At 39.2% G+C, this 17,357-nt stretch overlaps 1 protein-coding gene across 50 annotated transcripts in view; it reads left to right on the forward strand.

Moving 5' to 3' along the window:
* PHLDB2 (pleckstrin homology like domain family B member 2) overlaps positions 1 to 17,357 on the forward strand; it is a 239,555-nt gene that overhangs the window by 199,181 nt on the left and 23,017 nt on the right. For 24 of the 50 annotated variants that reach the window (XM_008982473.5, XM_008982475.5, XM_008982477.5 and 21 more), the window contains 6 exons: positions 4,033 to 4,188; positions 5,408 to 5,518; positions 9,394 to 9,483; positions 12,954 to 13,091; positions 13,705 to 13,896; positions 16,484 to 16,624. In XM_008982473.5, coding sequence (XP_008980721.4) covers positions 4,033 to 4,188; positions 5,408 to 5,518; positions 9,394 to 9,483; positions 12,954 to 13,091; positions 13,705 to 13,896; positions 16,484 to 16,624 — 828 coding nt within the window. The remainder of the gene's footprint in view (positions 1 to 4,032; positions 4,189 to 5,407; positions 5,519 to 9,393; positions 9,484 to 12,953; positions 13,092 to 13,704; positions 13,897 to 16,483; positions 16,625 to 17,357) is intronic. The other 26 variants (XM_054246141.2, XM_078352305.1, XM_008982484.5 and 23 more) reach the window with 3 other exon arrangements.

Below are 17,357 nucleotides of genomic sequence, written 5' to 3' on the forward strand. Positions count from 1 at the left end.
TGTCCACAGGCTGAGGAGCAAGGAGAGCCAGTGCAAGTCCCAGATCGGAAGAACCTGGAGTCTGATGTTTAAGGGCAGGAGGCATCCAGCACAGGGGAAGGATGTAGGCTGGGAGACTAGGCCAGTCTAGTCTTTTCGTGGTTTTTTTTTTATTTTCTGCCTGCTTTATATTCTAACCGCTCTGGCAGCTGATTAGATGGTGCCTGCCCAGATTAAGGGTGGGCCTGCTTTTTCTCGCCCACTGACCCAAATGTGACTCTTTGGCAAATCCTCACAGACAAACCCAGGATCAGTACTTTGCTTCCTTCAATCCAGTCAGGTTGACACTATTAACTACCTCGAGGAGGTTGGACTAGATTATTTCCACCCTCTTTTTCCATATCCCAAAAGTATGTAGAAAGTGTGAAAGTTAAGAAAACCCTGAGCCCCATTTAAAGTTGCTTCTGGAGTTGGCCTTGAGCTCTTATTACTGCAATTTCTCCTGGTCATGCCGTATTCTCTTCTTCCTGTCCCTTCATCAGGCAAAGAAAACATAAAGAACTGCATGTAAACTTCTGCCATATACATTATTTTTTAAGTTCCTGGAAAGAAAAAAGAAATTGCACGGAATTTCCTTTAGTGCAGCTGTCTTAGGTTCCTTCAGGCTGGCCTTTGAGCTTGCTAGCCAGTTAGAGACTTGTAATGCTCTTTTAGTGAGTGAAGTGTAGTTAAAATTTTCATTCAATCAGTTATATACGTTCTTCACTTTGGACTTCCTGTATATATTATTCTGTGCTCAATTAAACTATTCCCGCCGCCAAATTCCATTCCCTGACTTCTTATTCATACAGAAATCTAGTACAAGTTTTTATTCCCCTCCCAAATAGTTTTTCATTTAAGATGTACACTTATATGCACACGTTTTGATGGTTTAGATAACTTGATCAGATGATTACATCAACAGTCTGAGTGCTGAGCTGAGCCTAATTTTCAGCTTTCTTACCTAGTGTGCCATTATGTTCATGCAGTGGTTTAAGTGTTTACTACAAATGAATGATTCTTTGACTTTCATGCAGGGTTAAAATAACACATGTTGCATAATTAACCAGTTGTGGAGTAAGCAATTGACTAGCAAAGTGTGTATGTTGTGAGACATATGCCCACTTTGAAGATGACTTATAAGCCAGAAAAAGGGTTTGCTTATTCCTTTTTTTAAAATCTCAGTAATTTTTGGCCACAAATCAAGCTTAATTGGAAGACCTTATAAACTTGAGTGTATGTACCTGTATGTCAACCAGAGTATTATTTCAAAACTTCGGATGTTGTTTTAAGACATAACACTTGAGTTATTTCTTAATTCATTAATTCTTTTAGAAGTTATACATTTGAAATGTCTGATAAACTTGAAATGTCAACCAAAAACTTGAAATTGAGCACATATTTTTCTCAGGCCAAATAAAATGTAAAGAAGTGTTAAGAAATGTTAGGCCGGGCGCGGTGGCTCAAGCCTGTAATCCCAGCACTTTGGGAGGCCGAGGTGGGTGGATCATGAGGTCAAGAGATCGAGACCATCCTGGTCAACATGGTGAAACCCCGTCTCTACTAAAAATACAAAAAATTAGCTGGGCATGGTGGTGCGTGCCTGTAATCCCAGCTACTCGAGAGGCTGAGGCAGGAGAACTGCTTGAACCCAGGAGGTGGAGGTAGCGGTGAGCCAAGATCGCGCCATTGCACTCCAGCCTGGGTAACAAGAGCGAAACTCCGTCTCAAAAAAAAAAAGAAATGTTGAATATGTTTTTCAAATTGTGTTTCTCCTGCTCTTAAGCTTTGAGAATTCAGCCTGTGCTGACATGACAGTCTTGTTTCTATGTGGTTGTAATTACACCGTAGCCGCTGGCTCCTCTATGGGTCATCCCTGGAGTAGAAGTCACTGGAGAAGTTAGAAATGCGTTTCATTTTATCAGAAGGTTTGCTTTATCACTAATACAAAACCTAGAGTGGGGGTGGGGTTGGACATTGATATAGAGATAACTTAGCGTATGATTATTTATTCAGCTCTCTTTGATGATTTGATTGAAAAACAACCAAAAAATGTTCTGGCTGTGTTAGCTGTGTAGAGCTGTGAGCCACAGAGCCCGGCTGCCTCTTCTTTAGGACATAGGTTATTTATAAATTTATATTGATAAAAAATCTGGCTGGGTGTGGTGGCTTATACCTGTAATCCCAGGTGAGTAGAGGCTGAGGTGAGTGGATCACTTGAGTTTGAGACCAGGCTGGGCAATATGGCAAAACCGCCCCCTCTACAAAAATAAATAAATAAATAAATTAGCTGGACATGGTGGTTTGCACCTGTAGTCCCAGCTACTTGGGAGATCGAGGCAGGAAGACTGCGTGAGTTTGGGGGTTCAAGGCTGCAGCTGAGCTGTGTTGTGCCACCGCACTCCAGCCTGAACGACAAAAAAGCGACCTCCTGAACATACCCCACTTATAAACAATATTAATGGCTCCAAAAATCAGAGGGTTTAAAAATAAAAAAAGTAGATTGGAGAAGAATCTGGATAGCATGCGTCAAGCCCTGCATTAACGTAGATGCATAAGTCTGTTCCTATGTTGAAGTATCTCATAGGTTGGAGAATGCCTTTTCTAGACCATCTGATTTTCGTGATGTCTGATCTTCCTTAAATGTCTTCAAGTTTATTCTGAGAGTGATGGTGTTTAACCTTTTGAGTCTCCCTTTGTGCCTCATAAAAGCTTTGCGTACACTCCTCAGTAAAAAGGTGTGTAGATAATTTTAATGGGTTCATAGATACGTGGCTTTAAAACCTGAATTTCTGATTTAAAAAATATATACTTTATTTTTTTACAGCAGTTTTAGAATTTTAGCAAAACCAAGTAGAAGTTACAGAGATTTCCCATATTCCTTCTGCCCCACACATGCATGTCGTTGTCAACCTTCTCCACCACAGCAGTGCAACTGTTACAATCGCGAAATCTTCACCGACACATTATCCTCACCTAGAGCCATGCCCAAAAGTTTTTGATTGCCAATCCCTTTAATAAAATTATAATCCATATTATTATAAATATATATATATATAGTGCATGCCTAAAGGATGTATATATTTAAAATCATGTATACATACTCTGCTACTTGTGTTTACATTAGAAAGCATTTGTTGAGAAACCGAAAAAGAAATAATTAAAAACAAGTGTGAAGGAGATCTAACTGTGTTCTGCACAGTCCAGCAGATTGTGTTGTGTGCCATCTGGAATACATGTATCCCTCTTAGGTTCCTCTGGTCTGTACATGTACCACTTTTGACTCTTGAATCTCCACATTAGTCTTATTTTCTACGAAAAATTGTGGAAAAGAAAAATTTTCTTTTTATTTTTTTGAGACAGAATTTCGCTCTTGTCACCCAGCCTGAAGTACAGTGGCCCGATCTCAGCTCACTGCCACCTCTGCCTCCCAGGTTCAAGCGATTCTCCTGCCTCAGCCTCCTGCATAGCTGGGATTACAGGCGCCACCACCACGCCTGGCTAATTTTTGTATTTTCAGTAGAGATGGCGTTTCACCATGCTGGCCAGGCTAGTCTCAAACCCCAGACCTCAGGTGATCCACCTGCCTCAGCCTCCCAAAGTGCTCGGATTACATGTTTGAGCCACTGCACCTGGACAAGAAGAATTTTCTTAAGACACTGTGTTACACCTTTGGACTGTAGATTATGTTTAGGTTATTTACTGAGTTGTTTTTATACTTCTCTCTCCATTTTAAAACCACCCATTGGGTTTAAAGCAAGAATTCTCACCTCCACGGAGAAGTCTCAAACTGAGGGTGAAATAAATGCTGCCCACCCCACCACACCCCTTTCAGTTCCCTCTAACAGTCCCACCCTGTGGGACTTAACTCCAAAACAGTGTTATGTTCTAACCCTGGTCAGTATTGTAATTGGAAAGATGTCTTGTACCAACTGCTTTTAATAACTGCTTCTTCACATTAAGGAGACGATAGTTATCTCGGTGTGTCTTGTTTTCATCTCCTTTTCTCCAAAGGATGCTGACCTGTTGGATGTTGAAAGCAAACACTTTGAAGACCTGGAGTTCCAGCAGCTAGAACGTGAGAGCCGCCTAGATGAAGAAAAGGAGAACTTGACTCAGCAGCTCCTGCGTGAAGTGGCTGAATATCAGCGGAACATCGTTTCTAGAAAGGTACTTCTGCCAGGTGTCATTCAATGTGAAAAATCAAAAAATCCTTCTGTTTAACGTAGCTATGACATATGTCTGTCTGAATATCACATTTGGCAGATGACGGAGCCTGCTATGTATGAGGCAAATGGTGTTCCAAAAATAGACAACTTGGGACACATCAGAGTCATTGTTACACAATGCTGTAGATGCATTAATGAATAATACCTAATGTTTTCATTCATGTGAAATCCAAGGCATAGAAAATCGGGAATTCAGATATTTGTTTTAAATTATTTTCTTTCGCAATTATAGTAACTGGGTTCAGAATAATTCTATGAACAAAGTCTATTTTGGAGTTTCCTCTGTTTTCATTGCTCAGTAGTTCTCAAAACTGGATGGGCTGGGTGCGGTGGCTCACGCCTGTAATCCTAGCACTTTGGGAGGCAGAGGTGGGTGGATCACGAGGTCAAGAGATCAAGACCATCCTGGTCAACATGGTGAAACCCCGTCTCTATTAAAAATACAAAAATTAGCTGGGCATGGCGTGTGCCTGTAATCCCAGCTACTCCGGAGGCTGAGGCAGGAGAATTGCCTGAACCCGGGAGGCGGAGGTTGCGGTGAGCCAAGATCGCGCCATTGCACTCCAGCCTGGGTAACAAGAGCGAAACTCCATCTAAAAAAAAAAAAAAAAAACTGGCTGATAGCTTATTACCATTAGGAGAATGTCCTGCAGATGACTGCTGACTCCACCCAACCCCCTAGCACTCAGATATCCAGCCCAGAATTCAACTTTGTTCCAGAATTTAGAATCACACCCAGGGCTCTGTACTAAACCAATAAAACTGAGGAAAGGAAAGACAAGAGAAAGTGTTTTCTTAAACTCTCAGCTTAAATGAGAAATTCCATTGTTTTTTCTCATGAGGCATACCCAAGTTGTAAAAAAATCACTGATAGTCTAAAACAAGATTTCCTGTTGACTTCTGCGTTCTTCAAGATAGGTTTTCAATCACTTGAACTATATTATATATTAGCCTTAAGTAAAGAGAGTATTGAGGCTGACAGATCAAAGAAATGCCTTACAGTCTCTTGGTAATAATCACTGCCCACCAGCAAATAAAGGTAGTCACCGTTATTCCAGTTGTGAAAATATTTTTCTCCCTTTTCTAGGACAGACTGGCAAACCTTTGAATGTTTAACATTTGTCTCATTTGTCTTCCTATGATCATCTCTTTTTCTCCAGGAAAAAATTTCTGCATTGAAAAAGCAAGCCAATCACATTGTTCAGCAGGCTCAGAGAGAACAAGATCATTTTGTGAAAGAAAAGAATAATTTAATAATGATGTTGCAAAGAGTAAGTATTTCCCTTTCAGCACTGACCGCAGTGAAACGTAGCTTCCAACTTTAGGGAAGCTGCCTCCTTTCCCTTTTAAAAAGTGAATACCTTCTAATCGTGAATGCTGTGCAGTTTAAGTGAGATTTTTATATCCTGTTTTCTTTAATCCTCCACATTAATAATCTGATACTTGAACTCTTAACTACCATTTAGAATAAGCAAGGATGTTTTCTTCATGCTTTTTTCACATCGTAAAAATCTAAACTATGGAAAATCTGTATTTTTAAATTAATATTTTCCTCTTTTAAAAAGTTATTCTTCGAACAGTTAAAATGCATTCTAACATCAGTTTAAGGTGCCCTTAAGGAAAAATGTCCTTTTTACTACTGTCAAATATTTTGGCACAGCTGATCTGGTGTTTTGAAATCCAGTTATTTGTGTGTGGGTCTTTCTAGCAAATGTCACATTGCATTTAGTTTGAATTAATTGGGTAGGTAGACACTCCATGTGGTATGGTCAGAGGGACGGCAAGATTATCCTCACCAGAGAGAATGTGTCATCTTCTGGCCCAGCACCTAAAGCGACTACCTGTAAAGGGATGTCTGCGCCCAAAGACAGCGGAGTACAAGCTGTAGCCTGACTTTCCGACATGGTCTATAGTTTCATTTTAGCAGTAAGACACCAAACGGTAAAGTGGATGGGGCTAGTCTCAGATCCGATCCCTGCATTCGAGCAACTCCATTAGGAATATGACACTTGGGATCAGGAAAAGGTGTGATAGACTCAGAATGGGATGCAGAGAAGGACCAAATCCAGAAGAAAGTATTAAAGGATGAAGCTGTACCATGGTCCCACCTAAAATAAATGAGTTCATTCCCTTAGCTATTTTAGGTTAAGAAGGAGGAAGGCCTGACACTGTGGCTCACGCCTGTAATCCCAGCATTTTGGGAGGTTGAGGCGGGCAGATCACTTGAGGTCGGGAGTTCAAGAGCAGCCTGGCCAACGTGGTGAAACTCCATCTCTACTAAAAATACAAAAAAATTAGTTGGGCATGGTGGCACATACCTGTCATCCCTACTTCTGAGTAGACTCGGAAGGCTGAGGCAGGAGAATTGCTTGAACATGGGAGGCAGAGGTTGCAGTAAGCCAAGATCAGTCACACCACTGCATTCCAGCCTGGGCAACAGAGCAAGACCGTGTCTCAAAAAAAAAAAAAAAAGAGAGAGGACATAGGTCTTTTGCATAGAATTATGAGCCCACTTGAGGTGCCTCTGCACTCTGCACATATTTCTGACAGCTTCGATCTTCCTCCTTTTCCCAGCTAGAAAGCTTTAAATGGAGTTTTATTTTCCCTCTCTATCTATCCCCTGTTCCAGGGGTGAACTCTGTTTCCATTAGCGTCCTCACTGCCGTTTTACCTTTTGAACACCATATTCAAAGGCACAGCTTAAATTAGGTAGTATAATATGTAGTATTTAATATTTAAAATTTTAACCAAAAAAAAGAGAAAAACACTTAGTGATAGATTTTATAAAATGGATAAGCACATCACAGATACAATATTTTACCAGAAAAAATATATAAAATACAATTTGATTATAAAAATTATAGTCTGTAAGTATTAATATATTTATTTTTCTAAACTGATCTACAGATACTGTTTAATCCCAATCAAAATCCCAGTAGACTTTTCTAGAAATTGACAAGCTGATACTAAAATTTACAGTTGATCTTCAGGGATTCAGCATTTGTGATTATGTCTACTTGCTAAAATGTGTTTGTAACCCCTACATCAGTATTTGTGGCCCGTTGGTAGACATTCACAGAAATGCACGGAGTGGTGAAAAGTTTGAGCGGGCCAATATGCACATTCCCAGCTGAGGCTGGGCAAGGCGGCATCCTGCCCTCTTGTTTCATTGCTCATAATTAAACTGGTGTCATTTTTGTGGATTCTTCAATGCCATGTTTTTTCATTTTTTGTTGGTGATTTGCCATGTAAAATGCCTCCTAAGCCTGGTGATTACATGTGAATAAATGCTCCTAAATTCCAGAAGGTCGTGATGTGCCTAGTGGAGAAATTACCCGTGTTAGATGAATGTCACTCATGCTGTTACAGTGTTGCTGACTGTCCATTCACTGTTAACGAATCAGCAATATCCATCTTAATGTGTAGCATAATATGTGACATAACGGTGTCCAATATTAAGTAAGGTGTCTTCAAACAGAAGCGCACGTTAAAGTTGAATATGGATTAGTTGATGAAAATATTGTGACTAGAAGCTTGCAGGAACCCAAGCCTGTTTTTTCTGGAGCAGTGGTTCAGCATTCACTAACTCAGTGTTTGTGGTAACATTGTAGAACGTAGCTACTACAAATAATAGGAATCAACTGCATATGAAAATGCAAAGGGCCTAGAACAGACAAAACAACTTTGAACAAGAACAAAGTTGGAGAATTTGTATTTTTATTTCAAGGTTTACTCTGGAGCCATTTAAGACAGGTTGATGCCGGGTGCGGTGGCTCAAGCCTGTCATCCCAGCACTTTGGGAGGCCGAGGCGGGTGGATCATGAGGTCAAGAGATCGAGACCATCCTGGTCAACATGGTGAAACCCCGTCTCTACTAAAAATACAAAAATTAGCTGGACCTGGTGCTGCGCGCCTGTAGTCCCAGCTTCTTGGGAGGCTGAGGCAGGAGAATTGCTTGAACCCAGGAGGCAGAGGTTGCTGTGAGCCGAGATCGTGCCATTGCACTCCAGCCTGGGTAACGACAGCGAAACTCCATCTCAAAAAAAAAAAAAGACAGGTTGGTGCTGCCGTACTAATAGGCATATATTAAATACATCAATGAAACTGAACTGAGAGTCCAGAAAGGGGCCCATACATTTATACTGTCTTTTGATTTTCGACAGAGGCACCAAAACAAGTCTTTCAAAGAAATTGGGCTAGATCAACTGGGTCAACATGAAAAAAAATAAACCTCAATATCATGATATGATATACGTAAATTCATTAAGACATATCAGAGACCTCAACATAGAAATTAAAATGATAAAGCTTCCAGAAGAAAATATAAGAGTGAAAGTACACTTTTATCACCTTGAGTAAGCAAAAATTTCTTAAAAGAAATGACAAAAGACTGGTATCCAGAACATGTTAAAAACAGACCGAAGTCTTGAATAGACATTGTATAAAGAACATATATGAAGAACCAAAAAGTTATATGGGAAAATACACATCATTAGTCATCAAGGAAATAGGAATTCAAACAACAGTGTAATTCCACCTCATAAACTAAAATGACTACAGAAGTGAAGAGCTCAGACACTGACAAGAATCTGAAGGAACTAGTGCCAAATGTACAGTCCTTTCAGAGAACTTTGTGGAAGATTTTTTAACATCCATTCATCTGTGACCTAGCACCTTCACTTCTAGATATTTACACAATATAAAGGAAAAGGTGTCTTTATAAGAAACTTGTTCAAGACTGTTTAAAGTAGCTTCTTCCATAATAGCAATAAAACAAAACAAAACTAGAAACAACCTAGAAAGACAGGAAGAGAAACAAGTGAAAGACAGGGGTGAGAAGGACTCTAAGGGCTCTTCTTCCATCCTTGCCTCAAATAGAGCAGCTCATTCTTTTTTAAAAAACAAGCTGTGACCCACATTTATTAGGTTATAGAGCTAATTATATTTGAAAACAACTCATGCATCATATCAGTGAGCAGAAGATGACCTCCAGTATACAGATTTGAAGTTTTGACTGAGTGTGAGGAGAGGAAATAGAAATGGGGGAACTGTGTCAGATTCTGACGTTGGTCTCTGATGCAAAGTCACTGTGCTTCTCGGTTGTATCCAAGGTTGCCTAAGTTTAACAGATTTTGTATTCCTTCAGGAAAAGGAGAATCTTTGTAATTTGGAAAAGAAATACTCCAGCCTCTCTGGGGGGAAAGGGTTTCCCATTAACCCCAATACTTTAAAGGAGGTAAGCTATGATTTTACATGTCACTTTATGTTGCCTTAGAAATCAGGAGATGTATCTCAGCTTTATGTGATTAGCTGAATAATTAAAATATTAACTCATGGGACCTTGAAAGCACCCAATGCCTGCATGGTTTTCTTGCCATTCATTATGTTGCTTTTAGGATTTCAGAGATTATCTTGTATCTAACGCAGATGTACTGTGTGTGTGTGTGTGTGTGTGTGTGTGTGTGGTGTGTGTGTATGTGGTGTGTGTGTGTGGTGTGTGTGTGTATGTGTGGTGTGTGTGTATGTGTGTGGTGTGTGTGTATGTGTGGTGTGTGTGTGTGGTGTTGTGTGTGTGGTGTGTGTGTGGTGTGTGTGTGTATGTGTGTATGTGTGTGTGTGTGTGTGGTGTGGGTGTGGGTGTGTATGTGTGGTGTGTGTGTGTATGTGGTGTGTGTGTGTGTGTGTGTTTGTGTCTACTTTGCTGGGTGGCAACATCGTAGCTTAATTTGGCATTTCAAAAAATTTAAGATCCAGACTAAGATGAGTCTTAAATTCTGCTTTTTCCTTCCTGAGTCTCCTTTTTCTCTCCCCTCTCTTATTTTACTTCTCCTTGTCCCAAATCTCGTAGAACATGAAAATTCCTGCAAACACTTGAGAATGTGGTTGGGTTTCTTTCTTTTCTCCATCTGCACCCCCGCCCCACTGTTGTTTCTGCTTTTTGACCTCTGAACTGGAAAGTCCTGTTCGCAGAAAACTGTCCACACTCTATCCCCAATACCTGCCTTTCCCCAATTCCCGTCACCACTTCCCCCACACCCAGGTGTCTTCGGCAGCTTCATTGCTACATTGGGAGAATATTTTAACTCTAATTTGGAAAATTATAACTGAGAAAAAACAGTTTATATTCTTTATATTTACTATTTTCCTAAAAAGCTAAAAGAAAATCTTGCTTCTGCATAAGTGTTTGCATAATCAAAAAAACCCATTTAGACAGTGGAGTTAAGACTCTTACATAGAAAATATTTTTGTGTGTATAAGTGTATGAAGTGAAATGCTCATCACATAAGCGTGACTGCATGTACCTCAGAAGCATTTTGTGAAATATTTCTTCCAAAGCTTTATTAGATCATTCAGTTTCATAGCTTCTTTTCATTTTTCAGAACATGGACCTTTCAGGTTGAATGAACAAAGCCTGGTTGTGAATGGAATGTTGTGGCCTAAGTTAATGTTAGCACGGTGGGTAGGGGCAGGTCTTATGAGTCTTGTTAAAGAAATGTGATCTACTTGATGCGTGATGGGAGGCCTTTAAGTGATTTTAAGCAGGGAGGTGACATTTGCTATCCACTTGTTAAAGATCACTCTGGGCTGCTCTGTGACTACTGGATCATAAAGAGTAAGAGAAGGAGATGCAGGGAAATTAGTGTGGAGATGGTTGCAGTAGAGATGCTGGGGGCTTCAATTGGAGGATGGCAGAGAGACGGAGGGAATTTGCTGGACTGGGAGGTATTTTGGAGGTAGAGTTGACAGTTCTTGCTGATACATTGGATGTTGGGATGAAATAAAGGAAAATGTCTGGAATCAGGCCATTATTCTAGTTTGAATAATGAGGTAGATGGTAAGTACCTTTTCCTGAGATAGGGAAGACTGGGGAAGGAATCATTTAAGAGGGAAGATTTGGAGTTGACTCTGGACTAAAGAGTTGGAAGAGCTTGTGGTATCCAGATGAATTAGACGGGCTCTAAAGTTCCTTCCTCTCTTAATAGAAGAATGAAGTCTTTCCTTTTCAGTTAATGAGCTGGTACTTTATTTCCTGCAGGCATCCTGATGTCAAAAGCACATTTGGTTTTTTTACTGTTGCTGTGTATCTGCAGCTCTTCTGCTTGTTAAACACAACAGTGAGTTTCTATGAGAACACGCAGCAGTTCTTGTGCTATCTGTTCACTTTCATGTACCAAGCAGACTTGGCTCACAAGATGTGTTTCTTATTTTTTTCTTCTGCTCTCTCTTTCATTCTCTCTTCTCTTTCTTTTTTAAAGGGGTGATTAATTTATAACCTGTTTTAAAGAGCTCCCAGGTTTTACTAAAAGTCTACGTTTTTGAAGCAGTTAATTAAGTTATATGGTTTATGACTGTTATAAATAATGAAAACTTGGCTTCGAAATAGTCTGCTATTAACGAGCAAAAGAAAAACCCCAAATTGTCATTTTCCTTCTGATTCAGTATTACGTACTCAGGGAACTTGACGTGGTTGACTACTTTTCCTCAGTTCAGCCTTGCAAAGCTTTACGTGACATCTGTCCCACTGTCTGAAGTGCAACTCTCTGATGCATCCAATTCATAAACGATCAACTCTAGCATTCTCGACTTTGTTATCCATCCTCTCAAGGCTTTTACCAAAACCAAGGCTTTTCTTACTTAGAAAATTCTTACTAAAAAGCACCTTGATTTCAGCCTGAAATTTGTAAAAGGATTGATGGACTTACAGAAGAATCTATGTGTACAATTTAACTCAGTTTCACCTTTAAAAGAGAGATGTTATTTTACGTATTTTTTCTCACTGTCTTACTGGTGTGGTGAAAATCATGAATGGTCTGTATAATGACTTTCCATGAAAATTGACAAGTGCCTTTTCCACAGATATATATTCAGGAGTTCTGTTTCTCAGATATTTTGATCCGTGGATATTTTCTCCAAGCTGAAGCCAGAACTGAATTATTGAGTTCAAAAGTAACTGGAAATTCTCTGTCCTATGGGTAGAGATGGGGGTTAGGGAGGCTGCCTTAATTGAGACATACCATGGTTGCAACTCCACCTTAGGACTCCTTGTGTGTGTGTCTGTGTGTGTCTGTGCATGCACACATTTGTTTTGCTAGGGAAGGCTCACCTGCATGAGAGGACGGTGTTCTTTTTATTCTCATTTGGTTGAGATACCCAAAAGCTAGAACCCATTACAAATAAATTACTGTTTTATAAATGTTTTCCTGGTGTAAAACCCTCAGTAGCCCTCAGTCCACTTTTCTCCACACTCTAATTCATCAGGAAACAAACAAGGTGAAAACTTAAGAATGAAGATTTGTGGAAAAGGCTCTTGAATTAGGGAGTAAGTGATTGCCTTGTCAATTTTACATTTTGGATTTTTTGATGTGCTATTACTTTAAATATATATGTTGTGACAACCTTAATCCATCAACAGAATGAATGCTGATACTTCTGGATATTTTAAAATAGAAGGTGTTGAGTTATTTATAATACAATTATCTTGATTTCATCAGAAGAATTATGTTTAATATTTAGAATGCCAATTTTCAAGATCAAGCAATGTAAATCCATTTTAATTGCTGATTATTCTCTTAATGAAACATCTGATAATACCACAGATATCTGGCTGTGCCGCTCCAAGCTAACGCCATCGTCCTGGGAACATTAATGCTCTCGCATGCCTCAGCTTTTGCTTTCTTCGTGTTAATTTCTGAATTCCTCTTTTAGGGCTATATCAGTGTACATGAGATTAATGAGCCATGTGGCAATTCCACGCACCTATCCCCTTCCACTCAGTTTCCTGCTGATGCTGTCGCCACTGAGCCTGCCACAGCTGTGCTGGCGAGCCAGCCACAGAGTAAAGAGGTGTGTAGGCATGACGTTTCATTCGTTCACTGCTTTTCTTCGTGTCAGAAATTAACCCACAGCCAGCTGAAAATGAGGTCCATGAGAGTGTGCGTGACACGTTTCTCTTTGGCCAGGGGAGCAGGGTAAGGCTGAGTTTATAAAGCATACCAACTTGGGGATATAGGTCAACTAATAAAAATCCTAGAAACCATGAAATTTATGCTACAGAGTGGAGTTCTAGGGAAGTAAGTTCAAAGAAATGAGTTCTGTGTCTTAGCACTCTAACTCAGTTTTCTTATAAATTAAAAAGCCTTTCTAAAATTGTCGATTTGAATTGACTTTTCAGTTTGACTTTGTTTTCTATTTTGTTTTGTAACATGGATGCTTTTAAATATAAGGCCTTTTAAAAGCCTTCTTGAGGAGGGGCCAACAATGGTATATTAAATACCTTTGGTGATCCAAATCGCTTACCGCGTGGGATTTTAATAAGAGACTAAGTTGAAAGGTACTTCACTTATCACTTGTGACTTCTTAAAGTAAAATCAAACAAAACAAACTGTCAATTTCATTTCTATGTCTTATTCTTTCATTTCGTGTGGACACATATATACCTTTTCTTTCTCCTATAAAGCAAAGATCATCTGTCTATTCTGGATTTGTGTTTTCTTCCACCCTTTCTCCTCATCCTATCACTCAACATACATCAGCCCCATGGCCTGAATTCATGGCTGCATCTGTCGATCCTTTACCTTTAAATGACACACCTCCTCCTCTACCAGCTAAGAAACACAGAAGGCAGCAGGCGCAGCAGCAGGAGCAACAGGTAATTGGGAGCTGGTATTTAGAATTTGGGAATGTTATCTTCACACCAGAGTTACTTATGTGGACTCTTTGCTTCTTCTTTTCCAAAGGCATTTTTAAAAAGGCAAGTTGCATACTTCCCTGATTTTCTTTTCTCTTAAGAACGTTTAGTGTGTTCTAAGGGTGTTAAAGTCGTTGTAAAGTTTTGATAGCTTGAGTGTCCCTTACTGGCTTTGATATATATTCTTGAACACTTTTTATACCCTCATGCTTCAGTTACCTTTCAACCAAAACATTGCAACTTCTCTCAGATATGTCTCAACATACTCATGAGCGTTTCCATAAAATCTATGTTATAAAGAGCTATGACATCAACATGAAATATTTCTATTATACATGATTGAAACCATAATAGACATCATTCCGTGTTACTGTGTCAGAATTTGCTAAACACTTTACAAGTATCTCTCTATATTCTTCTAACAGTCCTATGAAGTAAAAACCATCTGTATATTGAAGTTTCGGGAACTGAGGTTCAGTGAGGTTAAGTAGCTTGTCGAAGGTCACACCACAAGTAGTGCATTTCGTCCATCAATCCACTTTTTCTTCACCAGATTTTTAAATAAATTTTTTTTTTTACTCTAAATGTTGCCTTCCTTTTAGAGCACACAGTATACATTAATGCTCAGGTATTCGAAAATAAAATCTGTTTTGAGGCTTCCTTTCAACAATAATCAGATACCTACAGGAATTTGGTGCCAAAAGATCCTAAAGAGTCATTGCCCCCATGGAGGTGAGCTCTGGTTGGTCATGCTTAGCTCTGTGTTGCCTGAGGGTACCTGTACCATCAATTACCATTTGTTAAAGGACTCTGTCTCTTGCTGCCTGAGGTTACTGCCCTCTGGGCTGACATGAAAGGATATTGGTGAAAGGAGGATGAATTAAGTTATGTATACAAGGAAGGAACAAGGAGAATGGGAGACCTAAATGTCTTCAGTTTTGATGTTAGCTATATCTCTTTACCAACTTCATTCGAGAAATCTCTAGTAACAAAACAATCACAGTCGACAAACCCGCTGTTTTCTGCCAAATTTCAGTTAGATTGTGTTTTCCTTGGGGTTCTTTTCTATTTTATTAAGCTGCCATTTTGGAAGGTTGGAAAGTTATAAATTTCAGAATTTGTAATATTTGGTCATAGTGGGAGCTAGATTGAAGTGTTCTGATGTCATTTTTCTATCTATAAAGAGCATTAATCAGCCAAACTGTTAAGTATTATTATCATTTTAGTATGGACTACCTGGCCATGAATTCCAGCTGAATGATCCTGGCCACCCAGATTCCTCATCTATAATATAGAGATAGTAATAGTTCCTACCTCACAGGATTATTATAAAAATTTAATGAGATAATATATATAAAGCATCATACCTGGCACATAGCTCTTAATAAATGTATTAACTAGTATAAACAGCTAATTACAAAGTTAAAATGCAGATTTTTTATGATTGGCATATTTGAAGACTGTTTATAAGTTTGGTAACTCAAATTTGCATTAATTTTTGTGCATTTCAAAAGCATGAGCTTTCAAAATGACTTTAAAAGGATCAGACCTGAAGAACCTTTAATTTAGAAATCACTTTGATATATATATATGTATATATGTTGTATTTCTTTAAAAAATAAAGCAATGTTAAGATTTAGTGAAGCTGAGTGGTGGGAATATGAATATTTCTTGAATTATCCTCTATTCCTATCTATATGTTTCAAATATATTTCAGCAATTTTTTGAGCTCATTTTTGTGTTTTTTCTTTCTTTTTTTTTTTATTTGCATAGTTCTAGGGAGAACAGGTAGTGTTTGGTTACATGGATAAGTTCTTTAGTAATGTTTTCTGGGATTTTGGTACACCCATCACTCAAACAAGAAATCATCTCACTATTAAAGACATTTCTAGGTGGAGGCCAAGAAAAATTTGAGTAAGTTTCAAGTGGACAAAATCTTGCCTTAAAAATCTGAAAAATAAAATAAATAATCCATTAGGGAACTGTAGGGCTCCTTAGCCAAGGTCTTTTTACATCAAAAATAACCTAAAAAGATACCTTTTGTGGAAACTTTCTGTGGATTTTGAGTGTGTTTATGTGACTGAAATATTATCACAGCTTTCAAACAACCTCCCTGTTTACTGGCTTTTTCTCTTCATCTTCTCCTTCCTCCCCTTTCTTGTCCTCCTCACACTGGTATCTGTGCCATCACACAGAACTGCCCAGACAGAGAAGGGGAGAAGGTGCTTATGTGCTTTGTCCACGGGCTGTTCTGCCATCCACATGGCAACCATCATAATAAGTTGTAAGCTGCCCTGAGGCCCCAAGGCGGCAGGCTCTACAGACGTGAAAGGTGGAATTTTAAAGATTTCTAGGTTCACTCTAAATTTTTACAGTGTTTAGTTATCTAATCACATACTAGCTCAAGTCTAACAGCAAACAGTGTTGAATAAGAAAAATTCTGTTAAAATTCCAAATTTTTTTTCGTAAATGCATAATTCTTCATTTCTTTAGTCACCTATTACAGCTAGTCAAGTTTTGCTATTTTGCCTTACATTTGCATTTAAAGCACTTTAGAAGTCTGGAAGAAAGGAAAAAACAGCATAAAGAAGGCCTCTATCTGAGTGATACTTTGCCTCGAAAGAAAACCACATCTTCCATCTCCCCACATTTCAACAGTGCTACTATGGGGAGAAGCATCACCCCAAAGGTAGGACACGGGAGAAACCACGGGCTTCCCATTCCATGAGTCTTCTTGTCATTATATTCATTGACGTGCAAAGGCCTTTTAAGAAAAGTGCTAAATAATAACTCATTAAATGTACTTGTTAGACATCAGGACTAAATTGCATTTTCTACCTGTTCAGAGGACACCTGAAATTGTATGCTCTGGGGCCAAAGAACATACTTCAGGGTATTTTCTACCAGCAGGACCCAGGCGATGAATGGAATTCGCTTACATGACAGACTCCTCGTGGCTGCGTCCCACATCTGGAGATGAGATAGAATGTAGCCTCTCTGTTCCAGGAATGACAGCAATGAGTATTTATTCAGACATTTCCATGTGGCTGACTCTGGGTTGAGCCTTTTATATGGATTGCCTTATTTGAAAACCCTGCAGCATTATGCAGTAGAGTATCGATTATCATCCCAGTTGTATGTATGGATAAACTGAGGTGTCATGAGGCTAAGTGAGTAACCGAGGTGCCCTCAGCTGCTGTGGAGTGGAGTGGAATGTGAACCCATGTGATCTGAGCCCAGCAGCTCTCCCTCCCGGTCTGCTGACATGCCTGAGGGGATCACTGGGGACAGAGAAGAGGCAGGTGTAAAGGAGGTTCTGAATGAGACCGGCTTTTGTGCTTCCCCAGCACTTAGTCAGAGTAACTTTGTATTTACTTAGTAATGTATTTTATCTACATGAAGAATTTTGCTATTTTTTGAAA

The sequence above is a fragment of the Callithrix jacchus genome, chromosome 15 (assembly GCF_049354715.1).
Source record: "Callithrix jacchus isolate 240 chromosome 15, calJac240_pri, whole genome shotgun sequence".
In the NCBI taxonomy this organism is placed as follows: Eukaryota; Metazoa; Chordata; class Mammalia; order Primates; family Cebidae; genus Callithrix; species Callithrix jacchus.